Consider the following 26,585-nt stretch of genomic DNA (forward strand, 5'->3'; position numbering starts at 1 on the left):
AAATATAGAACTTTCACTACTTCCGAACTGCTACTCAGTTATACAATTTCCACATAAAAGACTCCTCATAGCCAGAATATGCTTAGCCCAAATGCTATGACCTTCCAAGCAATCAAGTATGCTGCTGCTTCATTAACTACAGTCTCCATCACGTAGACACCTCAGTCATCAATGGGGAATGAGCCCACACCCTGGTTTTATAACAGTAGAAGGAAATCTTAAGGTTCTTCTTATCCAACCCTTTGCACAGATATCTTCAATTCATCAGGTTTATCACTGGTGTTTATTTCAGTCCTCCCACTCAAATTCCAAAGTATTTTGCCCTTCAAAATAACGGAATTTTGTCTCGTTTCACATAGACGCACAGCTTTTTAAGCGACAGGCCAAGTTCTGTAAAGCCCTGAGTATATGATTAAGCTTGCTGATATCAACTGTCCCTTTAGCTAAATGAGGCTGGGATTTTTAGAAAAGCTTATAGTATGACACAAAACTGCCATTGGAATTAAATGGGATTTGGGCATTTAACTAGTCTATGTTCCACTGAAAATCCCAGCTTGAGTTTTTTAATCTCAGGACAATTTGGAGATCTTTATCATTCCTAAGAATCTTATTAACTTTTTAGTTGTAGAAGCTGTGTCTTGCTATTGGTCTAATTTCTAAAATGTCTTTTGTGAAATGATAAACTGTCAAATACACATCATAATTCTAAAAATGAAGTGTACAGACTTAGGGTTTTTGCTTGCATTCCTCACTGCAGCACCTTTTTGCTGTCAATTTTTCTGTTGTTATTTTTTAGCTTGGTTGTGTGACAGCAAGACAGAACCTCTATACAGCACAGAAGTGGTAAAAGCCCTTGCCCAGGACTTGGGAGATACAGAGTCAAGTTTCCACTCCACCCAATTTCTTCGGGTAAGTCACAGACTTTCTACTTCGTAGTCCCATATCTGGAAAGTAAGAACAGGACATTCCTACCTTGCAAGGGCACATATTGTAAGATACTACAGCCATGGGTACCACAGAAGTACTCAGTCAGATTTTCAACTTTGCATGTTACGGTATATACTGCTGAAACCATGGACTGTGTTAACACTCTGCTAAGAAACAGCCCTTCCCCACATAACCCCCAAAAATAAATAAATAAAAGATCATTTTACTACTAATTCTATTCAAAAGATGAGAATAAAAACCAAATACATAACACTGTTTGTATATGCCAGGGGTGCTCAACCCCCAGCCTCCAGGTCAGCTCTGGCCTGTGGACCCATAGGTCATCCAGCCTGCAGAGCTCCTCACAGGTCCAGAAATTTGGCAGCGGGGGAGCAGTGGTAATTAACACTGCCAAATTTCTAATCGCAACACAAAGGGATTGGGCCTTGGCTGGGTTGGCCTCACACACCAGATAAGGTCCACAGACCACATCCAGCTCACAGACATACGTGGTACTGCTCATCCAGCCTGCAGTGAAAAGGCTGGTCACCTCTGGTATATGCTGTACTTCAGATCAATTCAAACCATGTTTCACTGAGTGAAAATAACCTAAGTTGTGCCACAAAAGGAAGCAAAACCACTCAAGAGGGATCAGGTCTGTCAGGCAAAGAGATGCAGCTGTTCTTCTGGGGAAGAGAAGCAAGGGTCACCAGCCTGTCATTCCCCACACCATCCCACTGTTTCTGCATTGAGATGGAAGTGGAGCGTGGTCAGAACCCTCCAATCCGGCCCAACCATAATCCAATAGTTTCTTCCAGGAATGTCTTGATTCCAATAAAAGCTAATGAAACAAACAATCTATGCTGTAGTTAGGCTTGACAGGATTCCACGTTTAATCAGTAGACATTGATAAATGCCAGTTTCACCTCACACCTCGCAGACCAATGAAAAAGATATTTCCATCATTAATAATCAAAATTTATAGAAAAGGGAACATAAGAAAAATGATGGCTGATGGAGTGTGTGATGACAGGGGAAGCAGTCCTTCAGAACTCTACTGACTGTAGTTTGGACTGCAACTCCCAGAAACCCCAGGGGACTGGGAACAAAGGAAAAGGAAGCGACAAGCAGACGAGGCAGCTACTAGTGAGTGGAGCTGGGACTGATGGCAGTTCTGCCAATCAGCTGGCTGCAGTTCTACAGTAGTTCTTTGTCATTAATAAGTTGTCTGCCCCCACACCCCTAATATCATACAATCCTGAAAAATTTAAGTGATAAAAATCAAAGAAATGCTTAAAAATACTGACGTTGTCTCTCAAAATTATTAAAAAATAAGAATTTAATTCCACCAAGCCTAGCTATAGTGCAATCTCTGCTACGATTGCAGTGTAGCAGATATACTTGAGCTAGCAACTGGGTAAGTACTTGGGTCCAGCTACCCCACACTGAGCTGTGCGTTGGCACAGCTAGACTGCTGCGTGTAGTCTGACTTAGCAATTTTAAAGTTAGCACAAATATAATTACACTGCACTGCAGTTTCAGCAGAGACTGTGGTGTAGCCACCCTATAATTCATACGCATCGGGTCCATTATTAGGCTGACAATTTCTATGTTCTTCTTGATGGTCCCTTTTTTTTTTTTTTTTATGTCATTCTCAGCTCCCTACTCAACCCATGACTGCCTGGCTTACTCATTTCTTTTCTTTTTCGGGAAAGATTACATATGAACAATAGGCAACCAAACAAGAAAAACAAAAATGCCCATCAGGTTATTATGAGTATTTTAACATTACTGTTATGCTTTTTCATCTCCAAAAATTCTTACTTCTTTGTATAATGTTCACTGTAAGTCATGTTTTTGGCATGATGTGGAATGTTCAATATGCCAACTGATGCACTTACGTTGAGTCCAGCAAAGTGCCATCCAAAAGCGAGGCATTATAATGATATTTCAGGTAATCCCCTCTCTTACTCAGAACTGTGCAGTTGGTAGGTTTGTAGCGAGTAGTAATGCTGACAGAGTCTGAAGGGTTATGGAAATCAATCACATGGATGTCAAAAACCAGCACTGCCGATCCTGGAATCTTCCCTAAATAGGAAACAGTTATGTTAGGAAACAAACTGCACATAGACAGGAAAATAGTACCAAGCACTAAACAAAGTGTAAATAAGTAAAATGTTGCAAACACTAAAAAACAGCATTTCTCCTCTTTGTTTCGGTTTACAACTCTTGGGTTTAAAGCATTTAAATCACCTCTGTGTACAGCATTGATACAAGGTGTATTCAATGCAAGAAGCTTAAAAATACATAAAAATAAAAGGTCTAAGTAAAGAATCATCTCCAGAATTAAGAAAGTATTTTCATAATTCAGTATTTTAAAATGGGGTGAAGTGAATCTAGAAGCTTACGGTTTTTTTGGCCAACTTAACCACTTAAAGTGCTGCCTCATGCAACACGTCACTATTAAAGCAACAACATATTTTAATAAAACATCACAATGGCATTCTTCAGCATTGTTCTGCCTAGATACTTCTAGATGGAAAAAACACCATTAGAAGGGTAAAACAGCTTGAAAAAGTCCTGCCATCAAACACTGGCTTTCCCCCCAGTCAGAGAATTGTGTGATTGTATTACCAATGACATATGCATCAATTAACAAAGGTTTTCTTTGCCATGCTGTCCAAATCCCATTCAGCAAAGTGAAATCTGTGGGCACTTAGTGCTTTGGGAGGCATGGAGGTGCTTTAATTAGTCTGGCTCCTAGTCATTCTCATTAAAGCACCCAGAGCATCGCATGTATCAGCATCCCCACGCTAAAAAATGGCGGTGGGGGCACTTTAGCTAAAGCTCGTCGAACAAACTTTAAAAGTACCGCCACCATCATTTTTCAATGCAGGGACGCTGATACACATGACACTGGAGTCTGCTGGACTGCGGTAATTACCACGCTTCAGCAGAATCAATCAATCAAGTCTATTCCAATGCACTATAATTACAGTGCATTGGAGCAGCCTCACTGCACATGTATAAGAGCCCTGTGTTTTTAAATACAGAACATTTCTAAAACAAAATTCGTTACTGAAAATAACGGTTGCTGGAAAGGATGTTTTAGAAACTCAAAGGAGACCATTGTGATTAGCTAGAGGGATTGATACATCTACCCTCTACCAGAACTTTTCCAAGAGGCTAGTGAATTTCCACAATAATATTTTAATTGTATATTATACATACACACACACAGTTTGCTGTTACATGCATCCATTCATCCACTGTTTACAGAGGTGATTTAGGTGTCCACCAAACCTGTGGTTATAGAAGAAAGGCTTTATATACTGAATTCCTTTAGCATAGAGTTTACTCAGATATACATAGGAAAGGGGCTCCAGGTACATCTATTTGTCTGAACCACTGATTACTCAAATGCTTCTCATGTCACCAGCCAGACAACTGAAGCTACAAGATCTCAAAGGTTGGGTATAATCTTGCCAGTTGTATACTCACCAAGCCCTACATTAAAATTTAAAAAAATATTTTGAATATGAAAAGAAAGAGACATTTTAGAGATTAATTAGATCTATTTGTGCTAGACAGCCAAGGGCAGCACTTCTACTTACAAAATATTATACAAAAATAAAAGCTCAGCTCACCTCTTCCTTCCTCCCCATATCCAAGGTGAGGAGGAATTATTACTCTTCTCTTTTCACCAATGCATACACCTAGCAAGCCTTCATCCATCCCAGCAATCACATAGCCTTTCCCAATATAGGTGTCATACGTATGATTCCGGGAATAGCTATAGAAAATATTTTGCTTTAATGAGACTTCAGCAGCATTCACATCTGTTAGTTTATTCAGTGCTATGTCAAACTTGAAAGCCTAAAATGGTTTTGTGCCATAATTTTATAACAGTTAAAGCAAGATTCACAGTTGTTTTTTTCTGCTACTTGAGAAACCCAAAGAAACCATGTTGTACAAGTCATCTGGCCCATAACTTCTCAATATTAAATACTGAGTATTTGTTCTGATTAAATCACAACTGAAAAGCCGCCAATTTGCAAATGCATCTCAACTGGATATGAATAGAGAATATTTAACATCAAGAAATACCTCCAATCACTCCTTTCAGGTTGGGCATATTAAGCTAAACAGTTTTCTGTGTTAAAAAGATTCCTTAATAATCCTCTACCACTGCTGTAATGCATATTTTTATAAGCAAGTTTTGACTCCATTTTCAGCAAGCTTTCTTCATATTATCTCATTTTGTAGCAAAAGCCAAAGCCTAATAATATCTGGACCTACTGCCATCTGAAATCAATAAATCACTTCTCTTCGAGGAATGGAAAAATGAGTCATCTCCCACAAGGCAGCATCAAGGAAACATGAGTAATAAATATCCACCTCAAGAATCAGACCCAACATCTGTAACTCAGCAGGGCAAACATATCATGCAGGATAGCATTATGCATTGTCCTTATTAGAGATTGTACTTGCAAGTATAGCCAGAGAAGGAATGCAAAAATACACTTTTGGTATTCTGGCTCAGATAGAGCCAATGTAGCCGCTGGTATAATTTAAGGAACTCTAGGCACCACTCTAAGGTATGAGCTGCCTATGAACAGTTCTGCAACCTTACTATTGCCCTAAATGGCGGTAGCGGGGGGGGGGGGGGGGGGGGGGGGGGGGCGGCACAAACAAACAAAACAAACAAACAAACAAACATAATAATTCCAGGCCTCCCCTAACACCTATTAGCTTCAGTCCTGGTACACCTACCAGCCAGCAGGAAAAATTCTCCCCTGGCTGACTGCAAGGCTTTTACATGCTTTACATTATTTTGGGTGACTAATGAATTTCAAAATCTGATTGGTCCAATTGTTCTAGTATGTATTAGCTAATGTCCTTACATGCAACTCCTGCAAGAAATTAAAATGTCAATTTATTTTATGAATAAACTTTAACATCTGTCATCTCTTACTATGACGTACAGTTATTCAAATACTCGGGATTACAAAATAGTTATGATTATTTATTCATAAAGGCCAATATATATATACACACATACTAAGAAAATTTTTTTAAAGTTCTGTTTAGAGAAAGGAAACATTTTTAGACAGATAATGTCTCCGTCTATCCTATGGTATGCAGCACACGAAGGCAGCTACTTTATTTCTGGTTCAAAACATAGCATGCACTAGGGGTGTGCAAAACAGGCTATATTCAATTCAGATTGGGCCCAAATCAGGGACAGTGATTCAATTCACTGATTCAGATCACTGTCCCTGATTTGATTCAGCTGAATCCAAATCTGAAGAGTCGATGCCAATTTGGAGAATCAGCGATTCAGCCACAGACACAGCTTTAAATGTTTTTTCTACAGACCTTGAGGTACCAGGAACAGCTCGTGAACGCTGCAATCCTGGGGTGGATGGAGCATCCCCCCCACGTGCTCGGTGACAAATTTTTGGTCCACTTCCGGGTCTGCTGCCGAGCACACTGGGGAGCCCCCCGTTCTCCTGTGGGACACTCCATCTGCCCCACCAATCGCAGCATTCACGAGCCGCCTGGTACCTTGAGGTACATAGAAAAAAAAAAAAAAACATTTAAAGCTGTGTCTCTGTCCAAAAAGCTGAATCTTTCTGAATCAACTCAGAGGGTTCCGACTTGTTTCAAAGAGATTAAAGGGTCTCCTGGTTCGATTCAGATTCGGCGATTTGGCCACCAAATCAGGCCGAATCACCACCAAATCAAAATCAGCAACCAAAGCTTCACACAGCTCTAGCACGCACAGAAAACACCCTGTGCCCCAGCAACTGATGCAGTAAGTCAGAAATGCATTAAATGTGACTTTGAACTTTTCTGTATCACTATTCTTCCAAGATGAACTCCATATAATGTAATACCGTTAACCTTTTATGAAGACAGTTAAATTTGTGTTTTTAAAAATACTGTGATCCTCAAATTAAAGCCGCTAGAGAAGTGTGAAGTTGTATTAGTTCAATTTATTTTACAATAATTTAGCTGAAAGTCTTGTTAACTATGCTATTTTCTCCCACTCTGTCAGGTGTTTGCAGAGAAAGGGCAGTTTATATTTATTAAAGGAAAAAAAATTGATGGTCTCTCAATAGGAACCTATTCTCAATAGATATTTTTAATCTTATGTTTTTATTATAAATATAAACGGTTCCTGGATACATATTATTAATATTTAATGCAAAATAACCCATATTTATGTCCTTTCCCTTTAATCACATCTTTTAATATTTATAATTTTAAGGACCTGAAACTGTAAGCTGCAGACAATCCTCAGAAGCACTGTCTTGTGATTGGGGCAGAGGACTGAAAGATTAATATTAAATCAAGATTAATATCTTGCTCTGACAAAGACTTTTATATCTTGGTCTCCTAATTTCCCCACTCCTCCATTCTCCAGTTATAAAAGTGAGTTAATATTTATTTTCTCTCACTCTTTTGCCAGTTTTAGACTACACACTAGCAGGAATAAAGAGTCTCTTCCTATGTTCATGCTGTATGCTCACATGCATGAACTGAAGCAATATCTGTAATGTTCAGCAGTCAGGGTACCTGGAATCAAACAGTGTACCATCCATAAGCGTGCCATTATAATGGTATCTGAGAAAGTCTCCAGTCTGGCTTTTGCGCTCACAGGATTCAGGCACTTGCTGATTTTCAATAGTAATGCCATCTTTTGGGTTATGAAGATCTAGCAGACCTACATCAAAGACCAGAGAAGCCTGTCCAGGAATATCTTTACCTACATGTGGGTTGAGAAAAAAAAAAGAAAAGAAAGAAATCTGAGTGGAATTCTGGAAAGATCACAGCTTCTTGGTCATTTTTTTCATGCTGCCACTGTGCACATTTCATTTTGTTTTTACCTCCTAGCCATCCATTAGATAAACATGCACAGGTATTAAAACAAGGAAGAATTACTGCAAAATTACAGCCCTTCCACTCCTAGAACTTCACCAAATCTGCTTCCACTCATATCTATGTAGGACTTTAGAGGCAGGTTTCCTCAAAATCCTTTGAATCCTGTTATTTGTATTATATTTGTTCTAGGTATATTTGTAGTATGCCCACAGTCATGATAGCTGGTCATCAAAATATTGGTCTCTCAAACTGCTCTTCAAAATGCTTTCCAAAACTAAATAAAATTAAAAATGGCAGATCATGAACGTGTATTGCTAAAAAGTTCTCTGAACTTCTCAGAGTCTGCCATTTTTCACAGACTAGATTCAAAGCCTCCTAAAACCTATTCCACACAATGCATAGTTATACTGTAGAGGGCACTGCAATAGAAAGCCACTGACAGCAAGATCCTAGCCTGATTCAAAAGAGACTGGATATTTATAACAAGGGAAGGAATATTGTTTTTCATGCTTCAGGGCTAGCACTGGCCTACTGCAGACCAGGACTGAGGAGGGGCAGATCATCTCCACAATGATCTATTGTAAGATTCTTCAATTTTCCTTTCAAGTAGATGGTATTACATCTCTGGGAGAAAGACTACCAGTCTAGGTGGACCTTGCATCCAATAAATAGACCAAAACCAAAAGGACAATTCTACAATATGCCAGAAAATAACTCTTGTTTGGAATGGACACACATCCAGAACGATATTTCAGATATATCTGTGGATTCCATGATATAGCCTACTTATGGACTGGCAGCAGGGAAAAAAAAAAAAAAAAGAACAAAACTAGGGAACCATAGAATGACTTTCTATTTATTAATGGTAGAAACAGGGAAGTCAGAAGAGAACAACTGACCTCCACTTTGCTACAGTGTCAGAGTACTTCATCCATACAAAAAAGTCCAAAAGAAATCAACTATTAGTATATATAGATTATAATTAACCAATGCTAAACATTTGTTTGCTACTCAACCAATCTACTTTTCATACAAAAGGTAAACAATGTCAATATTTTGTTGGTCAACCAAATCCTACATATAACACTTTTGAAACTTCTCTAATAGTATTTCTCATCTGTATGTTTTCTGGCAGTAAAAGGCAGGGGAAAACTTTTACCATCTCCTTCTTCTCCATAAGCTAGGAAAGGTGGTATGGTGATGATACGCTTTTCTCCTACACACATTCCCAGGAGTCCCTTATCCATTCCAGGAATCAGCCATCCAATTCCCACATAAGTATCGTAAGTTCGCATCCGATTGTGGCTAAAAAGAAAGAGGAATGTCACAGAGCACAATAAGAGAAGAGTTAAAAAAACAACCCACAACACAACAGGCACACACAATTGGGCACCATAATTTGTAGTTAGAGCTCCCTGCATATATGACACAATATTACAACCACCTATTCCAAAAATACAGCTATATATTACCCAAGTTTAACAAAGACACTATGAGTAACATTTTCCAAAGTGCTCAAGTAGTTTAGAAACCCAAATCCCCATTTTCAAAAGCAATTTATCAAACCAATCCCATTAATTTTAATTAGATTAAGGAGACTAAGTGCCTAATTTGTATTTCAGAATGGGATTAGGTATGTATGTATGAGAATTTAGACACTCTCCCTCTGTTAGAGCATTTTTAAACAATGCTCTAACAGAGGGAGCATTTTTAAACAAGGGGCGGTGGGGAGCCTCTTGGCTCATGTATAGGTAACTCTTATATTACATTAACAGTACTCCCAGCAATCATGAGTCCACAGCCATACTTGAGGATGTACAACATTCAGCCAAGTAGAAGCTCTTGGTAAATAGATACATGAACAAGTGTATTAAGAATGATCAATACTGTAGGTTCCCTATATTTTGTATGACACACAGGCACAACAAAACGTTTCTATCATGTATATGTGAAAGAGGAGTTATTTTATATACATCTTGAAGAGCTCTGGTTACTATAATCCACATGCACAGCCTCACTGTACGTACTACCATGCCTCAAGTAAGCAATCAAATACAATTTTTTCACTTTATCAACATCCATAGAGTGCACAGCAGGATACACAACAGTGGGCGCATCTATTTTAATGCACGTTAAGTGTCACTTCAAAATCATAGGGCATTTATACATAACTGTCTGCTCTGACACACCAGAAATCCAGCATGTCAGAGCAGATTTGATTGATCAAGTCTGCTCCACACGAGCTGATGTGCACTGTGCGGAGTTGCATGCAGTTGGCCTAAGCAGTAAAATGCACATCAACACACAGAAAATGGAAGTGGTACACCTTTGAACTACAACACCTGTAACAGGGAGCTCTCTTTGTGCACTCCCCTTTTGGGCATTGATATAACAGAAGCCCCTTCTTGCCTGCAGCCCCCCCATGCATTTCTTTTTCCTTCTGAGCATTAGCAGAGACCTAGCACACTCTTTGTATGCATGTGGCAAGGCTCAAAACAAGCCAGAAAGCTGAAGTGGCTTTCTGTAGGAGAAACCTACAAGCTACATCTACATATCAGTTGAGCCAAGTATCAGTAAAGAAAACAAATGAACTAAAATATCCACTTCAAAGCAAAGCCCATAATAGACAAGAAAAGCCAAGGTGCATTGAAAGGATGACTATAAATATATCCTGGTGAACACATTTCCCCCTTTGATTAAGACCTATTTTCCAAAGCAAACTTCCCATATCTGTCTAAAGTTTTATGCTAAATCAGTCTACATGACCGCATCTAACCTAACTCACTTGCTGTCCCCAGTGGCCTTAGATCCTCACTACTCGCAGTGCATTTCTCATAATGCATTTTTATATTTCATGTCTCATCTTTGCCCTAGCATTCTGTATTTTACGTTTTATACCTTTTAACATATGTATTCTTTAGAGTAAGTCATACCTTGTATTACTAACATTGTTATTATACGAATGCATTGGAATTGTGATCACTGGATTTGTATTGCTGGTCCACTGAGTGAATGCGAGTATGTACGAGTCAGTAGGTAATTGAATGACAAAGCAAGAGCCTCTGGCTGTTAATTGACAATAGCCTAGCCAGGAGGAGCTTACCATTACAAAATTCTACTCTACAAGTCATTTTAAGCTAATCAAGCCACCTGGAACCTGCAAGGACACAGCCATTGAGTCAATCAAGTCAAGAGTGGACTCCCAAAACTGCACCATTGGGTGGAACCCCCAGTGGCTGTGACTAACAGCTGTCATGCACTGCTCAAGACCCACATGGGACAGCAACTTCTGGATTGGGCAGTCAAGATGATGCTGGGGGATCACAGAAGTCTGCCAGAAAGGGATAAGAGGCAGTGAAGTGTGACCTTGAGTGCTACGCTCTCATCCAGCACCCAGCCTACCAAGACAGAAGGACAAGCAGGGGACCCTGTGTTGGAAAAGACATCTCCCTGGAGGCAGCTGACCATCAACAGCAGACTCCAGTGCCTGGAGAGGGATAAACCAACATCAGTGCTACACCAATACTGCAGAGAGAGTGTGAGAGTGAGCAGGGCTGTGCAAAATAGCATTGCTCTGCTTCAACTTCCATTTCAACGAAACAGTGTTTCATTTTGAGTTTTGAAAGCACTGTTCTGTTTTGTTTAGTAGAAACTCTTTCAATGCTGTTTCAACAATTCATCATAGGCTATTCTGCAGCCAGCACTAGGAAAACCGACGCTGCCACTGGCCCCACCCAGCAGCATCAGGTTCCCAACATCTGGCAGGCAGATCTGGGACTCACCCACACCCCCAGGAGGGCTGCGCCAGACTGCTCCCAGGGATGCAGGCCTCCTGGATCACAGGAGGGTGGTGCTGCCACCTGGAACCAGCGGCAGGCGGGCCTGGGGCAAATTACTTTGTGCGGGGACCTGCTCCCTGCACAAGCTGATTTGCCCCAGGCCCCATGCCCTCCTCAGGTCAGGTCTGGTGCGGGGCCCATGGAGGGGAAGAAAAAAAACCCAGCTCCCAGCAGCTCGTAGCCCCGTGGAACTGAACTGGGGGGTGGGAATTGGAGTGCAATGCCAGAACTGTGCTCCACCTCCCTCCACCAGGCTCAGCTCCCAGCAGCTCCCAGCCCCGTGGAACTGAGCCCAGCGGGGGCAATCAGAGTGCAGCTCTGGGGCTGTGCTCTGTCTCCCTCCACCAGGCTCAGCTCGCAGGCCCATGGAACTTAATTTAATCTTAGGTCAGAAAGAATAAGGTCTGGAAAAGAACAGTAGCAAGTTGACTTACTGACTAGGGTGGAATTTGGTAAACACCCTGGAAAAAACACTTAGAATAGATGTTTAAGACTACTTTGCCTAGATAAAACACTATCTAGGGAGAATCCACCAAGAAAGCCCAGATCTCACCCACCTTCATTACAAAAGTAATTTCCACCAACGAAATGGTTTCCAAGAAAAAGAGAAGCAAAGAAGATATTGCCACAAATCCAACATATAGTCCCATCTAAGACACGAGGACTGAATTTAGATCCCATTGTAGAACAGTGCCCCTCACTTGAGGGGGGGAAAACCTTCAGTGGGCCCTTAAGGAAGCTCACTATCAAGTGACAAAACACATTCCAGTCATCAGCTAGAGAACAGTGGGATGGAACAGCTGCCAGATGCATCAGCATGTTTGAGTGCCAGAGGATGTTCTAATATAGCTGGGAGAGAAGATAAAACAGGAGTAAAATTTCTTGCCTGACACCACTTAATTTTCAAGTCCATTTAGTAAAGTAATAAGTGTACCCAGCAGAAACCTTTCTACTGTGCGTAAGGATGTCCCTTACTTGGGTAGACCATTTTTGCTCCAATATCAAGAACCATATAGATTCATACATTTTAAGGCTGGACCTCAAAAGATCATTCAGGTCCAGCCCCTTGGACCAGGCAGGAGAAATAGCCATCCAACACTGAAGCACTCTCTAGAGTCCTGATCCAGGTACCTTAAAAAAGGTACAAAAGGGTTATAGCACATCCTGATCCTGTAGTGAATTAATGTTGTTTAGACTGAGTTCAGGGAAATGCACTGCTTTTTTCAGCCCAGAGCACATGCACTTAAACAGAGTACACTGTACTTGCAGAATAAGAGGTGTGGTTAGGAAAACATACAAAAGGATTCCTGACCACTAGATGGGGGAAAAAAAAAATAAAATACACAAAAGCATCAGACAGTAAGTCCTGGAAGAGGCCTCCCTTGGAGCATAGAACCAGTTGTTGGGGTTTGTTTTTTTTTTACATTATCCAACAGCAAGATCTATTTTCAAGTAATCCTACTCTACAGAAATGAACTGGAGAATGGAACAGAGGCAGTGCATGAAGTACCTTCCTACCGTGCTCAGGTCAAGCCAGGACCAGAGTTTTTGACACCCAAGAAGATATGGGAACCATAAATCTGGAGAAGCATGTAGGCCACATTTCCTGGCCTTTTTGACAGTCACCTGAGGATCACCAACAGTGCCAGTGTGCAACAAGAAACCCTATCCCTATTACTAGAAAGTGGGGAGTGTTTCAGAAAGCCTGAGGGCAAAGCTGCAGCAGGTGCAAGTTGTTCATATAAACTGAACCATGGGCTAAAAAAGGACAGGTTACTAATGACTGATTCAACAGCACCTAGGCCCTGGGAGTAGCAGATAGGTCACATGACCAGAAGGGGGCTGGTCTTGGGGCATACAAGCCCAGTCTCTGGTCATGGAGGGGGAAGTCTGACTCTGGCTACTGCAGGACAGGGAGCTTCTAGTACAGCTGGGTGTCAGTGAAGGATCAGGCCAGCCCAGGAGAGGTTCCTGGTAGCCTGCAGGGATGCAACCAAACATGCCTAAGTAGGAAGGCTTGAAGACTAAAGACCGAGAGAGGCCCATGTTTGAGTTAGGACTGGTTCAGTTGCTATTTTGTGTTTCTGAGTTTGACTAGAGGACTGGATTGTGGCTGTAGGGGTGGATTGGAGGCCATAAAACTCTGGGTGTCAAACCCTGCCAAGGGGGCAGGGAGAGCAAGCTTGGCTAGACCCAAGAGAATCAAAGCCGGGGCACAAGCCAAAAGAGGCAGGCTAGGGCCAAGGCCCGGGAGCTGAGGTCCTAAATAGTGGACTAGGGATGAGGGCTCAGCCAAAGGAAAAGGGGGCCAAAGCTGAGACAGCTGAAACATCAGCAAGTGCTTGGAGGCCTGAGGCGAGGACCTGCCTTAAAAGGGAAAAGTACCGTAAGGGAAACACAGAGTCTCCTAGGACCAAGTATGGACTTAGCAGCTCAAGGAGAGAGCCAGAAGGAGGAGCACCAAAGAGACTCTTAGCAGCCTCCAGGGACCACCTCCTCAACAAACTAACAAAAACCTCAAAAGGTATAGCAGGCAAAAGACTGGAGATGAGCTGGGGCTGGCGAAGACAGCAGTCAGGTTGGACCCCAGTGGGACACCAGACACTGACAGACAGACCCTAGAGGCTTGCTACACAGAGCATGACTGTTAGAGCCTCCAGAAGTGCCAATGGCATATTTATGAAGCTGTGAATCTTGGATTTAAATGGGTGAGACAGTGGCAAGACACCCTAACATAAGAACTCCTTCGAGTGCCAATCTTGGATCTGTAACCCACTGCAAGTCTCTCCAGAGTTTAGAAGTAGTATCTCCATAACAGGGTACTGCTGGGTGATGCACAATACCCAGCCCCTCGTCACTGGATCTGAGGTAGATCCCACAGATTGCCCATGTTCCTTCAAAACCAGAATGTACGCAACCTACATATACAGCATCACATATGCCCATCAGATATGGACATGGCACCATCACATGAATGGTAACCCAATGAATGGGAGTGAATCCATAGCAAGAAAAGAAAGAGACTATCCAAAAGCTAATGAGGAAGGAGGGAAAGACCCACCTAACTAAATAAAGGAAACAATTCAAGATGGAGCCAAAAGCTAAGGCAGCCCTCAAAATGGTGGCACAATATGACATAAAATAAGGGCACCAACAGGGCATCAACCCCAACCAATGAAACAATAAATAAGAACCTTGCCTTTCCATTTTATCTTTTGTAAAACAGAGAAAGAAAATAATAATAAAAAGCAAAGAAGCAGTGCTTTAAACAAAGGCTTCAATCAGGTGTTCAGGCCACAAGCGCAGCTAGAAAGTGAGTATTTTGATCACACCAAGGTGGTTGAGAGGCATTGCAGAACACAAGGTGCGCATACACCCTTTTCCCCATTAGCACAGAACACAAGGGACAAGGCCACAGCATACTCTACTGGTACTGCTGAAAACTAAAGTATTTCTCTGATCTACTGTTGAGACACACACATATTCACAGAGAGGACGTACATACACCCTCACTCAAAGTAAAAAATTCAGGATTGACTCTTGGAAGCATGGGATTAATCAGAGTGGCCGGAGTCTGCCTTGCAGTTACTGCAGCAGGTTTCCACAGAGCTCTGTCAATATTTTAGGCTAAGCCCAAGTTATAAAACAGTACAGATCAGCACATCACTGGAAGCTTTGCTAAAAAGCCAGTTAAGAATTAAAGGAGCCTGAGTCAGCCCAACTCCATCTATTAGCATTCTATAACAACTAACCAAAAAGAAGAGGATGAGAATTACCAATTTAACATCTTCAGTTTCTACCTGCACAACTTCTAGGCCTCTTGTAATCCACAAAAAAAATCCACATAAAATATTAATTCCATACCTTGAATCAAACAGCGTCCCATCCAAAAATGTTCCATTATAATGGTATCGAACAAAATCAGACACCTGCACTGTCCGAGTACAGTTTTCTGGTTTGAAATAAGTTTGAATCTGCACTTCATCTTCAGAATTCCAGAGATCAATCAGAAGCACATCAAAATGGAGCACTGCATTCGGGGGGATTACACCAGCTGTGAACCCAAAAAGTTCAATTATGACTCCACACTTTTGCATAGGACACCAAACTAACATAGAACCTACTTTATCAGAGTAAAAAGTTTATCACCCACAGAGAGGTTTTCCAAAGAAGTTGCCAATACTAACTTTATATCTATTTATAGTATTATGCCTGTATACATGCATACATTTACTAAATAGCTGTATTGGTATCTTATGGAAAATACAACATGTAACAAAATTAACCACTCAGTAAAAGCCAAGCCCAGCAAGTTGCTAACTGCCTTCTACTCCCTTTGACTTCCACTTGTGGGTGTGAGAGATGAGGGCACTCAACACCATACATAATCAGGGTCTAATGCTAACTATTTAGCACTTCCATACTATTTGGGGGGACTGGAAAATTAACTCATGAGCAGCAAGTAAGAAGCTTTACTTGAGGAAATGGGAGCTCAACTTCACATACTTATATAGTATTCATAAAGGGCACTGTGAACTTGGAATCTAGTTGGTTTCAGGCTCAAACCCTGACCAAAGTCCTTTGTCAACTGTTGTGATTTTTCAACACTTCCCTTCAGCATTTAAATATTTCTCTCTCCCTTGTTTTTGTGTGAAAAACCACACAAACAGGAAGAGAGGCAGACAGGATACAAAATATTATCAAATATACATAATCAAACAAGTTAGCCCCAATTCAGCACCCACTCAACTTCAAGAATCCAAGCATTCCAAGTGAAGCCCATTTACTTAATGCCTGGAGGATCAAGGCTTCTCTCTTTGGCCCCTTCCAGTTAGGGTAAATAGATACTACTTTTAACAAAAAATAGGTATAAACAAAATGCTGATAAAAAATCCATTTAAAAAAAATAATTATTTAATTTCTGTGGTCGTAAAGATCATTTTCCAGTTGAACATGAGCCAGTTGTAAATGTATGTAATGTTGCATCATTAACATGACATTGCCCTTAAACTTCAAAAGGTAAGTTCCCTGCATCCTAGTTATTTAAGACTGAGTGGCTGGTATCTGGGAACTGTTTTTAAGCCCACTTAGTACTGATCTTGTGGATAACATGGACCCCAGAAAAAGCAAACCAGGTGCAATTTTTACAACTCTTTCTTGTGATCCCAATCCCTGGAAGCTCAACTGAATCTCTTACACAACAAAGTTATTTACAGATGTAATGCTGTACTTACAAACGCCTTCACTCCCGTAAGCAAGTTTGGGTGGAATTTTCACAAAGCGTCTCTCATTCACACACATTCCAAGTAGAGCTTTATCCATCCCTTCAATAAGCTGGCCTTTTCCCACAAAGACGTTGAATGTAGAACCCCTGTCATAGCTAAGAAATGGGAAGGAAGTAGACAAAGTCATTAGATGGGTTATTTACAAATTGTTCTTGGTCTATCTCTTGTGTTCAGTTTCATCTTATTCCCATCTCAACCTGTTAAAGGATTCAACTTTGGACCCAGCAGCTGTGGAGAACAGAAACAGAAGCATCTCCTAAACTTTATCTTTCTACCTGTTCCCAATGAACTCATTTAACAGTCCATAATCCATCACAGATGCCTTCTAATGATACACCAGGTATCATGCAACTGCACAACTGCAAAATCGGCACAATTGCAAAAATTTCACACTACAGCTGCAACTTGCGCTTTCACAACAATGACTGGAGGATCCATTGCAAAATTACTGAACTAAGATAAAAAGAACAAAAATTATTAAAAGAGCAAAGATACTATAATGTATTTAAAGATTCAGTTTTTTCCATTTTTGACAATAGTTTGAAATGCCTCACTAAATATTCAAAATAATGAAGCCTTTATAACATGAGACCTAGTCATTGTGACTACTACTTTGCTAAGGGTGGAAAACACCATTTTCATGCAGATTCACAATTTTTTTCTCCTCTGTACTTCAAGCTCCCATTTTAATACTTGGGCAAATATAAAAAGTTTAGACACCTGTTTTGTATAGCAAACTTGCCAGTTCCAAAATGTGATATTGATAATTATCAGGGGTCCTGGTTTTATCTGTTTAAGTATTGCAAATTCTCTGATAAAAATCCAAAATTCTCTGAGTAAACAACCCAAAATCTGTGTTTTTTTGCAATTAAAATAAAATGCCACTATATAAACAGATATCAGTTGAACATAAATGTTGTATTGGTATATTTCCAATTTTAAAGCAATTCAGAAGCCTACCAGTGCCTCAGTCACTATAATAAAATAATTTCTCAGAAGCTATATATTTTGGCATTTGATTTTGGTTTTTCTGTCATGGAAAACCAGAGCTTCCCCTGCCCCCTTCACTCACCAGGACACAGGTCCAGCTGCAGCCTGTCCCCCGCATTGCTTTGTGGCACTGAACAGCCCTGATATGTCGGTGCCCTGCTCCTGCCCATACCATTGCCCCTCATTCCCAACTCACAGCCCTGCTAGTGCCCCTGATTCCCAACCTGCAGGTCCCTGGCTCCCAGCTACCAGGGCTACAGGACCATCCTGCTTGCTCCCTGATCCTCAGGCACCAGCCACAGCCAGCCAGCAGCACACAAGCTTCAGCTGCCACCATTGCTGCAGCTGGAGTAAAGCACAAAACATTGGGTCCAGCATCTCCCCGCTCCGCCACCTCCACCCCCCCATGCATGGCACAGCCAAAGCAGAGCCTATGAGGGGGAAGGGGAGGACGTAAACTGCCCACTGAGGAGTTCAGAGCTCCCCACTCTGCTGCCCTCTCCCCAGGGGCTTCTCAGGCCAGCAGGCAGAGCAGCCATGCTACCATGGCAAGGCACCCCCTGCCTGACCAGCATCAGCAGGGTTGGTGGCAGTAGCAGCACGGATTTGTATCACATCTCACAACGGTTGCATGGCCACCATGGAGCTCCTGGCAGCAAGTGGCACAGAGCCTCCCCATCCTGCTCTGCCTTCCCATGCTCAGCCCCATCTGCTGGCCTGCAGAGGCCCTGGAGGGAGGGCAGTGAGGTGGGGAGCCCCAAGCTTCACAGTGGGCAGCCCACATCCTCTCTTGCCCCATGCACAAATCTAGGGAGGCACATGTCCCCCCATTCCCCACCAGCAGGTTACTTCTGCACACTCCCGGGGATGGGTTGAGTGCCAGAATAGCAGGGAGCCAACCCCATCACTGCCCCTGGACAAGCCACCCGTGGCTCCATCCCACTCCCCCAGCTGGGCCCTGCAGCCCCAGCACCACCCTCAGCCCCAACCACCAATCCTGCTGCACTCCCTCCCTCACCATGAGGGCCTCAATCTGCCCCCCCTGAGCCTCCTGAGTTACCCTTTGCCCTCACCCCCAGACTTATCTGCAGGCAGCTGGAGGAGCTGTTCTCCAACGCTGCCTGGCTATATTGCTGGCCAACAGCACATGTGCACATACACACAGGCCTCCCCCCGTCCCACCCCGACAGCCTCAAGCAGCCCTTTCAGGCTAGAATTCTGCCAGCTTGTAAGGGGAAACCTGTGGTTTCCCATGTTTTTCTCTTTTAAAAGGAAAAAAAGCACATTTTTCCACAGAAAATGGAAAACCCAGATCCCTGATAATTATCTTCCAAGCAATAACATTTGAACTGTTGTATCTGAAATTGTTATAAAGCTTTGCATAACAGGAGAGAAGTAGGGGTGCACTGATACATTGGTCCCATATCATACTGGCACCAATAAAAGGAAAATTGACATTTCCTGCAATCATTTTTTATTGGCTAATGTGGCCGATACGTCATCAATAAATGCTGCGTGCGTGCATGCATGCAGCTGCAGCCCAGCACACAGGCAGCCAGAAGCGCAGCCCAACAGTGTGGAGAGCACAGTCAGGCCGGTAAGTCTGTTATGGGGAAGGGGGCAGGAGCATGGGGTGGGAGCAGGCCAAGGCCTCCACAGTGAAGGAGGGAATGGGACTGGCGCTGGGGCAGGTGCTGCAAGGCTGGGGCGCAGTGGGGCAAGGGAGAGATGCAAGCAGGTTGTCTCAGGGGTGGAAGGGGGGCAGTTCCCACCACTGCACACATTCCAGGAAGGCATGGAGGGTGTGTGCCCCCTGAATCTGTGTGCAAGGCAAGGGCGGGTTGCTGCTGCAGGCAGTTCCAGGCTCTTCCTGGTGGTGGGGGGTGGGGTGGGGGAGGTTGGGCCAGAGCTGTGCTTGGGGCAGGAGGCAGTGGCGGGGGGGGCTACAGCCACCCCAGAATTTGCTGTAGCCCCCCCCCGAAACTCCCCCTTCCAGCACTGCCACCACCCACCCCAAGCTCAGCCTGGCAAAGTCCCCCCACCAGGAAGAGCCCAGTGCCACCCCTGGCCCCAGCCTGCAGCAGCAGCCCACTCTTGCCCTGCGTACAGATCTGGGGTGGAGCACATGCTTCCTATGGCTCTCCTGGGACTGCACATAGCAGTGCCACCCCTCCTCCCCACAGCTCCGTCCCATACCCTGCCCCAGCTGTGCAGCGCCAGCACCAGCCCTACTTCCTCCCTTACCACCGGGGCCTCGATCTGCCCCCATGACACTTCCCTCCCCCCTCACCCCTTCTCCCCACAACAGACTTACCAGCCAGACACTGTTCTCCAAGCTGCCGGGCTGCATATTGGCAATCAGATCGGTATTGGCCAATACAACCCGTTAAACATAGGCCTTTGGTATTGGCCTAAAAAAATCTCTAATCAGTGCTACCCTAGAAAGAAGATATACAGCCAAAAGCATTAGGCTTTGCAGTATGTCATGGAGCGGGGTCCTAGGGGTGGCTGTGATGTCCCCTAGCACCTCCTACCGTGCTAAGTTTGCTTCAAAAGCACGCTCGTTCTCACCTGCAACGTCTTAATCTTTTGCATATTAAAGGGAGGCTGCTTCTCATCCTCTTGGACACACTTCTCCTACTACCCCGAGTCTTGTTTCTATAATGGGGTTCCAGGCACCCCAGCTTTATGGGCTATGCGTGGCTCCAACCACCCTTGTACCATGCCCCAAGCTTCGCAGATGTACCGGACATTGTTAGGTCTTAGCTGCAGCCCTTGTCTCTCTGTGTGCCCTCTGGTGCTCTGACTTTTCCGCAGCCCTCATCTCGCGCTGCCCCACGTGCTCTAGGGCCTCACTCGTGCTGCCCCCCCCGCTCTAGGGCTCAGGTGGCTGTAGCCATGCCTGGCCCCAACTCTCCTCCTCAGGGTCTCCAACCCCCGCAGGGCTGAGGCAGCTTCAGCCTTACCTGGCCTTCAACTCTCCATGCCCCCTTTTCTAGGGCTTTTTCTCACCGCCCCCTTCTCTGGGACTGGGGTCAGTGCACCTCAAAATGCTATGTCCTCGCTGGTGCCAGAGTCCCCACGCTACTGTGGAGCCCCTACGAAGCCTCCTCCAGCCTCCTCCCCCTACGAATAGCCTTATCCAAACCACCGGTCTTAAACCATCAACACAAAACCCAAGCCCCTAGGCTATAACATAAACCATTGCCAAATCGGCTACAAAAGAATTCTTCCTGTCACGACAGGGCAGCTCCATCTTTCCCCAATCTCAGGCCGTACCTGCGGTCTGGCCTCTCCTCTTTGCTCAGTCCGGCAGACCTCCTTCCCTTTTAGCTGCCAGCAGGGAACTGCCTGCCTGGCCTCAGCCTGGGAGTTATATAGGAGCCAGGCCCTGCCCCCCTCTGGTCAGCTGACTCCCACCAGTTACCCTGGCAACCAGCAGCTGGGCTCCTTACTTACTGCTAGGGCTCTTTCCCTAGCGTTTCCCCTCTTCGTAGGAGCAGAGAACCAAAGTGCTCTGTGACACAGTGAAACTTTAATAACATTAAATACAAATGCGTACCTTTGTTTCCTTAGTACAGTGGTTCTCAACCCTTTCAGACTCAAGACATCCCTCAGAAAATGCCAGCACTTAGTTTTCACCTGTTTTTAAGTGCTTAAAAATAATAGAGCTAGTCTTCTGTTACAAAGTGCTCAGAAAGATCACACAGGTCAGAATGTTTTCATACTCTGGAGTCCTAGTTGAAATCTCTGGGTTTATCTTGTGAATTATGTTCGCACACTAAACAGTTCTGCAGCACCCTGATTGAGAATCACTGCTTTGGTAATTCAGTCCAGTTTGTTTGAATTTGTTATCGTCAGGTCTTTTTTTTTTGCAGATAAAAAGGCCATATGTTTTTCTCTACCAGATGCATTAGGAAGCTAGGCAGTAGGTGGGTATTGTTAGGAAAGTGATGTCAAGCTTTCTTTTCAGAGACAGTGTATACGACTTCCACTGTATACTAACCTTTCAAACAGCCCCAGGGCTAGAATTCCTGAACTTCTTTTGAAATGCTCAAATGCTTTCTCTGTTCACACCACTTTTTTTTTCTTTTTTGCTAGCCAGTAACTTTAAAATAAACAATGCTCGATACAAACCTTTTGCTTTCCATTGAACAAGCAGTATTTCTAAGCTTTCCTAAAGAATTTAGATTGGAAAAATATCACTTAAGTCCGCTCCTGGCAAATGTTACATCTACAAGTGCCCACTGAAAGTTTTTAAATTAGCAAATGAATGATTCTGAGTAAGCAGTAGCTTTACTATTATTTGCCAGCTGCCCACAAAGCACTGCAGGGCATGACTATTTTAAGAACTGATTTTAAAACAGCAAGAAACAGATTTCTATTGAATTTAGAGCAAATCCATAATTTAAAAAAATATATAAAACCATGAAGGGAACTGAGTAAAACAAGGAGATCAAAAAATCTTTTCATGACTCATTTTACTGGTGCCTTAAAACAAATACCATGTGTAGAATTCCACAGCATATTTCACTTTACCAAAATTACTAGCAGATCATGGATATAACAAATTCCGGACCTAAAAATCCAAATTATTTTTGTGACCACAGAAATAAGGACATCAACATTTGAAGAACCAAAGTTAAATGAATTCTGATCTAAAAAGAGAATATAACAACATGCTTTGCTAAGATATTTACAAGTTTTTATAAAAAGTGATTAAAAGTCATTTAAGTGACAGTGCCAACTCTCACTTCGAAAGAAAGGTACAGTAAAAAGGTTCCAAATTTCAAGAAAAGTTTCAATACTTGAAATCTAAATAAACCTAGTATTGGTTAGCCCACACAGGAGCTTTCTTCTTTTAGACTACAGAAGTCTTTTTATAAATTCATTTCAATTTAGTGCTCTTTTGGAACTCTTTTTATTTATGTAGTTTTCACTGCTAGCAAGTTTTTTAAATTAGTACCAGATAGCAGCAGTGTAATATACATCTTCCAATAGAAAAAAAAATCTAAGGATAATTTTGGTTGAGTTAATATTTAATTCCTTTTAATTTTTAATTCCAGCTAACCTGAGAACCCAAGATGTCACGAGAAACGCCATTCATAAAGATTTCCTCAACACCTAGAAGCCCCAGTCAGCTTTTGGGCTCTACCATTTGCGAACATGTAATAAGAGATTATAAATTCTCCAGGCTAAGACCAAGCCATTATAGAGACGTCAATCCCCAGAAACTCCCTGAGGCCCTGCCCTTGTCTTGCAGTCAGCTTTGCAGGAACAGGCCCTTGCTTCAATGCTAAATAGCACATTCAACCCTAGTGCATACTTGCCAAAGTGCACAAATCTCTATGTGGAACTTGCTATAAGCATGAGATTTTTATACATATGTGGATGCTGTACATGTCACCAATCCCCCTGATTATGTACATTTTTTTTTAATGAGCACCAGGGGCCATGTCTTTGCTTGCCCTAAAATTACACCAAAGTCTTCTTTTATACTTCCAACAAAACAGCTGTTTTCAATGAGTACATTGTTTTACAGGCTGTTATTTCCCTACCCCAAAATACACATGAACCAGGATCATCTGAACCTGCATTTATCATATTATATACTTTGTTCAATGAACAGCTTTTAAAGTAGCCACTAAAGGCACCAGATACAGTCAGGTGGAGGGAGAGCCAAGTTTACTATCAGTAGCAGATATTTTCCGCAAGCCACAGGATTCCTCATGGTTCATGAAGCATAAAGAAGGTTGTCAGGACAACTTCAAAGAGGGTTTGGTTTTCTTTCTTCTATTGAGTTATGTCAGGCCAGGCCTCTCTTAGTCTGTTATTTGGTACTACATAAACCAATACAGCCTGTGCCATGGTTGGGTTGTTGGCAACTAAACCAGCGCTCCCACCTGGGCTAGCCTGGGTAAAGAGGATGTGTGGACACCCAGCAGGACTAAAAATAAGACATGTCAAAGGGCAGATGAGCTCCCTGCAAGCCAACAGCCTAGAGAAAAGAGGAGTGCTACCAGGTCACTTTGCTGGGGGGCGGGAAATCACCAATGATGCAAAGCAACTCAACTACCTTCATATCAGGTGGGTTGAGGCCTGGGTCTACACCGACCACGTCCAAACCCAGGGCAGAGTGGAGGAGAGTTGCTACAGCATCTAAGGTGTCCCAATGGTCACGGCAGCCTTGGGGTTTAACTCAGCTCTGAGTAATAAAATGTGTCTGTTGCAATGAATGATGCAGAGGATCTAGGCCAGTGGTTTTCAGTGTGTTAAGACTCAAAGGTAACCATCAGAAAATGCCAGCTCTTAGTTTTCACTCATTTTCTTGGCTAAGAAAAAAATAGAATAATTCTCCTGTTGCACAGAATTCAGAAAGCCCACAGCAGGTCACAATGTTTTGGATGCGAATGGTTTATATTGGAAATCTCTGGGTTTATCCTGTCAATCATGCGTATGTGTCTACACAACACTTGACAGTACTAATATTGCATGGCACCCCATGGCATCCTTAAAAGGATCTCATGCCATGACACCCTGACTGCGAGTCAGTGATTCAGGGAAACCAACAAAAAAACAACCCTCTTTAAATCTTTTGCTTGTGGCCTCAGGTTTTCAGACCCCACAATACCATCAGCAGGGGAACACATCCATTAATTTCCTGGCATGAGATTTATCCCAGATCAGCATACACTACATTGGATCATTTCTGCATTTCTGGTTTAGCAAGAATTAAGGAATAGTCCTGGATTGATACAGGATGCCCTGACCCCAGGGCTAAAACAGAGGGAAGATGCACAGAGGAGCCAAACGCTCGCTGTGGAAAGGGCAGGAGGTGACCCAAAAGTGGCCCTCAGGAATTCTGGCTCCTGCCTTAACTGTAGTCATGGATTTTGCAGGAGGCTGAAGCTAGTGAAACAGGAATCTGGTAGAGCTGAACATGCAACTCCTCACATGTCTCATTCATTCCACACAGATTTAGAATTGGGAAAAGAGAAACTCTGAATGAGGGACCAGGGGCAGGAAATATGGAGCTGGGGATGGGAATTAGGGACTGGGGCTGAGGAATAAAGGGGCTAGGATGCAAGGGGCAAGGCAGTGGCAATGTGTAGGGGTGTACAGGGGTGCACATGCACCCCCCTGAGCCCTGGTGCACCCCCTGACAGCAGCATTCCCTGCTTAGGCAATGGGCAGGGAGCCAGGCAGGAGCACTGCTGCCCTCCCTGTGAGAGCTGGCTAAGTGGGGGCGCCAGGAGAAGCGCTGCTGGCAGTTCTGGGAACACCACTTGCACTTCCTGGTTGGCACAATCAGCCATGAGGCGATCCCCACTAGTTGGGGGGGGGGCATGTGGCCCCCCCCCCCACACACACACACGAGGCACCAGCCGCCCATGGCATGAGGAATGAGAATGAGGAGCTGGAGTCAGGGAATAAAGAGCTGGAGATGGGAATTAGGGGATGGGGATGGGGATGGGAATCAGGGACTGGAGCCAAGGAATAAAGGAGCTAGGAATGGGTATTAGGGGCTAGGAATGGGATTTAGGAACCGGAGCCAAGACATAAAGATCTAGGAATAGGAATTAGGGACCAGGGATGGGGAATAAAGGGGCGAGGGCATAAAGGGTTGGAGAATAAGAGGCCGGAGCTGGGGAATAAGGAGCTGGAGCTGGGAATGAAGGGCGGGAGAATAAGAGGCCTAGAAGGGGCCGATTTCAGGCTCGGCCCGGTCCCCAGAGCCTGGCGCCGCGAGCAGGAGCAGGAGCAGGAGACGGGGCGGGGCGCTACCTGGAGTCGAAGCGGCGGCCGCCGGGGAAGGAGCCGTGGTAGTGGTAGCGCACGAAGTCTCCCTGGCGCACGGTGCGCGGGCAGCGCGGGGGCACGAAGCTGCGCTCCACCCGCACGTCGGCGCCGTCCCACTCCTCGGCCTCGGCCTGCGGCTCCGAGCCGGGCCCGGGCTGCGGCACGGGCGGCGCCTGGCAGGCCGCCCAGCTCGCCAGCAGCAGCGGCAGCAGCAGCAGCGAGCGGCAGCAGCACAGGCGCAGCAGCAGCCGCCGCCGCCCTCCCGCCAGCCCCGCGCCCGCCATGCCGGCTGTGCGGACGTGGAGCAGCCCGAGGGGGCGGGGGGCTCGGCCGGGGCCGCCCACGCGCTGCGACGTGGCGCTGCCGCCCCTCGCCCCCCCGAGGGGAGGCCGCGTGCTCACTTCGCTCCTTGGGCGATAGAGACTAAACGTGCGATGAGCCTGAAGATGTGCCATCTTTTGTTAGAAAAGATGCCCTTTGGAAGCATCCGGGCACGCTCCTCTTAAGGCATCTCTCTCTCTTCAGGCTCCTGCTTACAGATATCGGGCACTGTGGAGAAGCCACGAGCACCAGGGCTTGAAACTGGCCCCTTATTCTCTGCCCTTGTCTCTTATTCCCCTGCCCCTTCATTCCCTGCCCCCAGCCCCTAATTCCCCATCTCCAGCTCCTTATTCCCTGGCGCCAGCCTGTTGGGGACGCATTGCGGGTGCACATGCAACCCCTGAGCTTGGCAGTGCACGCCTTGCAAAAAGTGCCACCAATGCTGTCAGCAGCACCTGTGGGTGTTCATCACTCACCACCCTTCACTGCCAGCGGGGTCTGCAGCTCACCGCCCCCACCACCAAAACCACCACTG

At 44.3% G+C, this 26,585-nt stretch overlaps 1 protein-coding gene and 1 long non-coding RNA gene across 2 annotated transcripts in view; one reads left to right on the forward strand and one right to left on the reverse strand.

The window, feature by feature from the left end:
• Positions 1–26,057, reverse strand: part of FKBP9 (FKBP prolyl isomerase 9) — a 33,407-nt gene extending 7,350 nt beyond the window's left edge. The window contains exons 1-7 of the mRNA XM_090050222.1: positions 25,715–26,057; positions 16,889–17,034; positions 15,519–15,708; positions 8,975–9,120; positions 7,510–7,699; positions 4,575–4,720; positions 2,829–3,015 (exon numbers count right to left, since the gene is read on the reverse strand). Of these exons, the coding sequence (XP_089906348.1) occupies positions 2,829–3,015; positions 4,575–4,720; positions 7,510–7,699; positions 8,975–9,120; positions 15,519–15,708; positions 16,889–17,034; positions 25,715–26,013 (1,304 nt within the window). The 5' untranslated portion in view covers positions 26,014–26,057. The remainder of the gene's footprint in view (positions 1–2,828; positions 3,016–4,574; positions 4,721–7,509; positions 7,700–8,974; positions 9,121–15,518; positions 15,709–16,888; positions 17,035–25,714) is intronic.
• Positions 3–5,598, forward strand: LOC149864534 (uncharacterized). Its single transcript, XR_016442759.1, has 2 exons — positions 3–909; positions 5,194–5,598. It is a non-coding gene; the product is annotated as an uncharacterized LOC149864534 (long non-coding RNA).
• Positions 26,058–26,585: the final 528 nt, after the last annotated feature.

Source organism: Crocodylus siamensis, chromosome 5 (genome assembly GCF_052110815.1).
Source record: "Crocodylus siamensis isolate JL-2025a chromosome 5, ASM5211081v1, whole genome shotgun sequence".
Lineage (NCBI taxonomy): Eukaryota > Metazoa > Chordata > Crocodylia > Crocodylidae > Crocodylus > Crocodylus siamensis.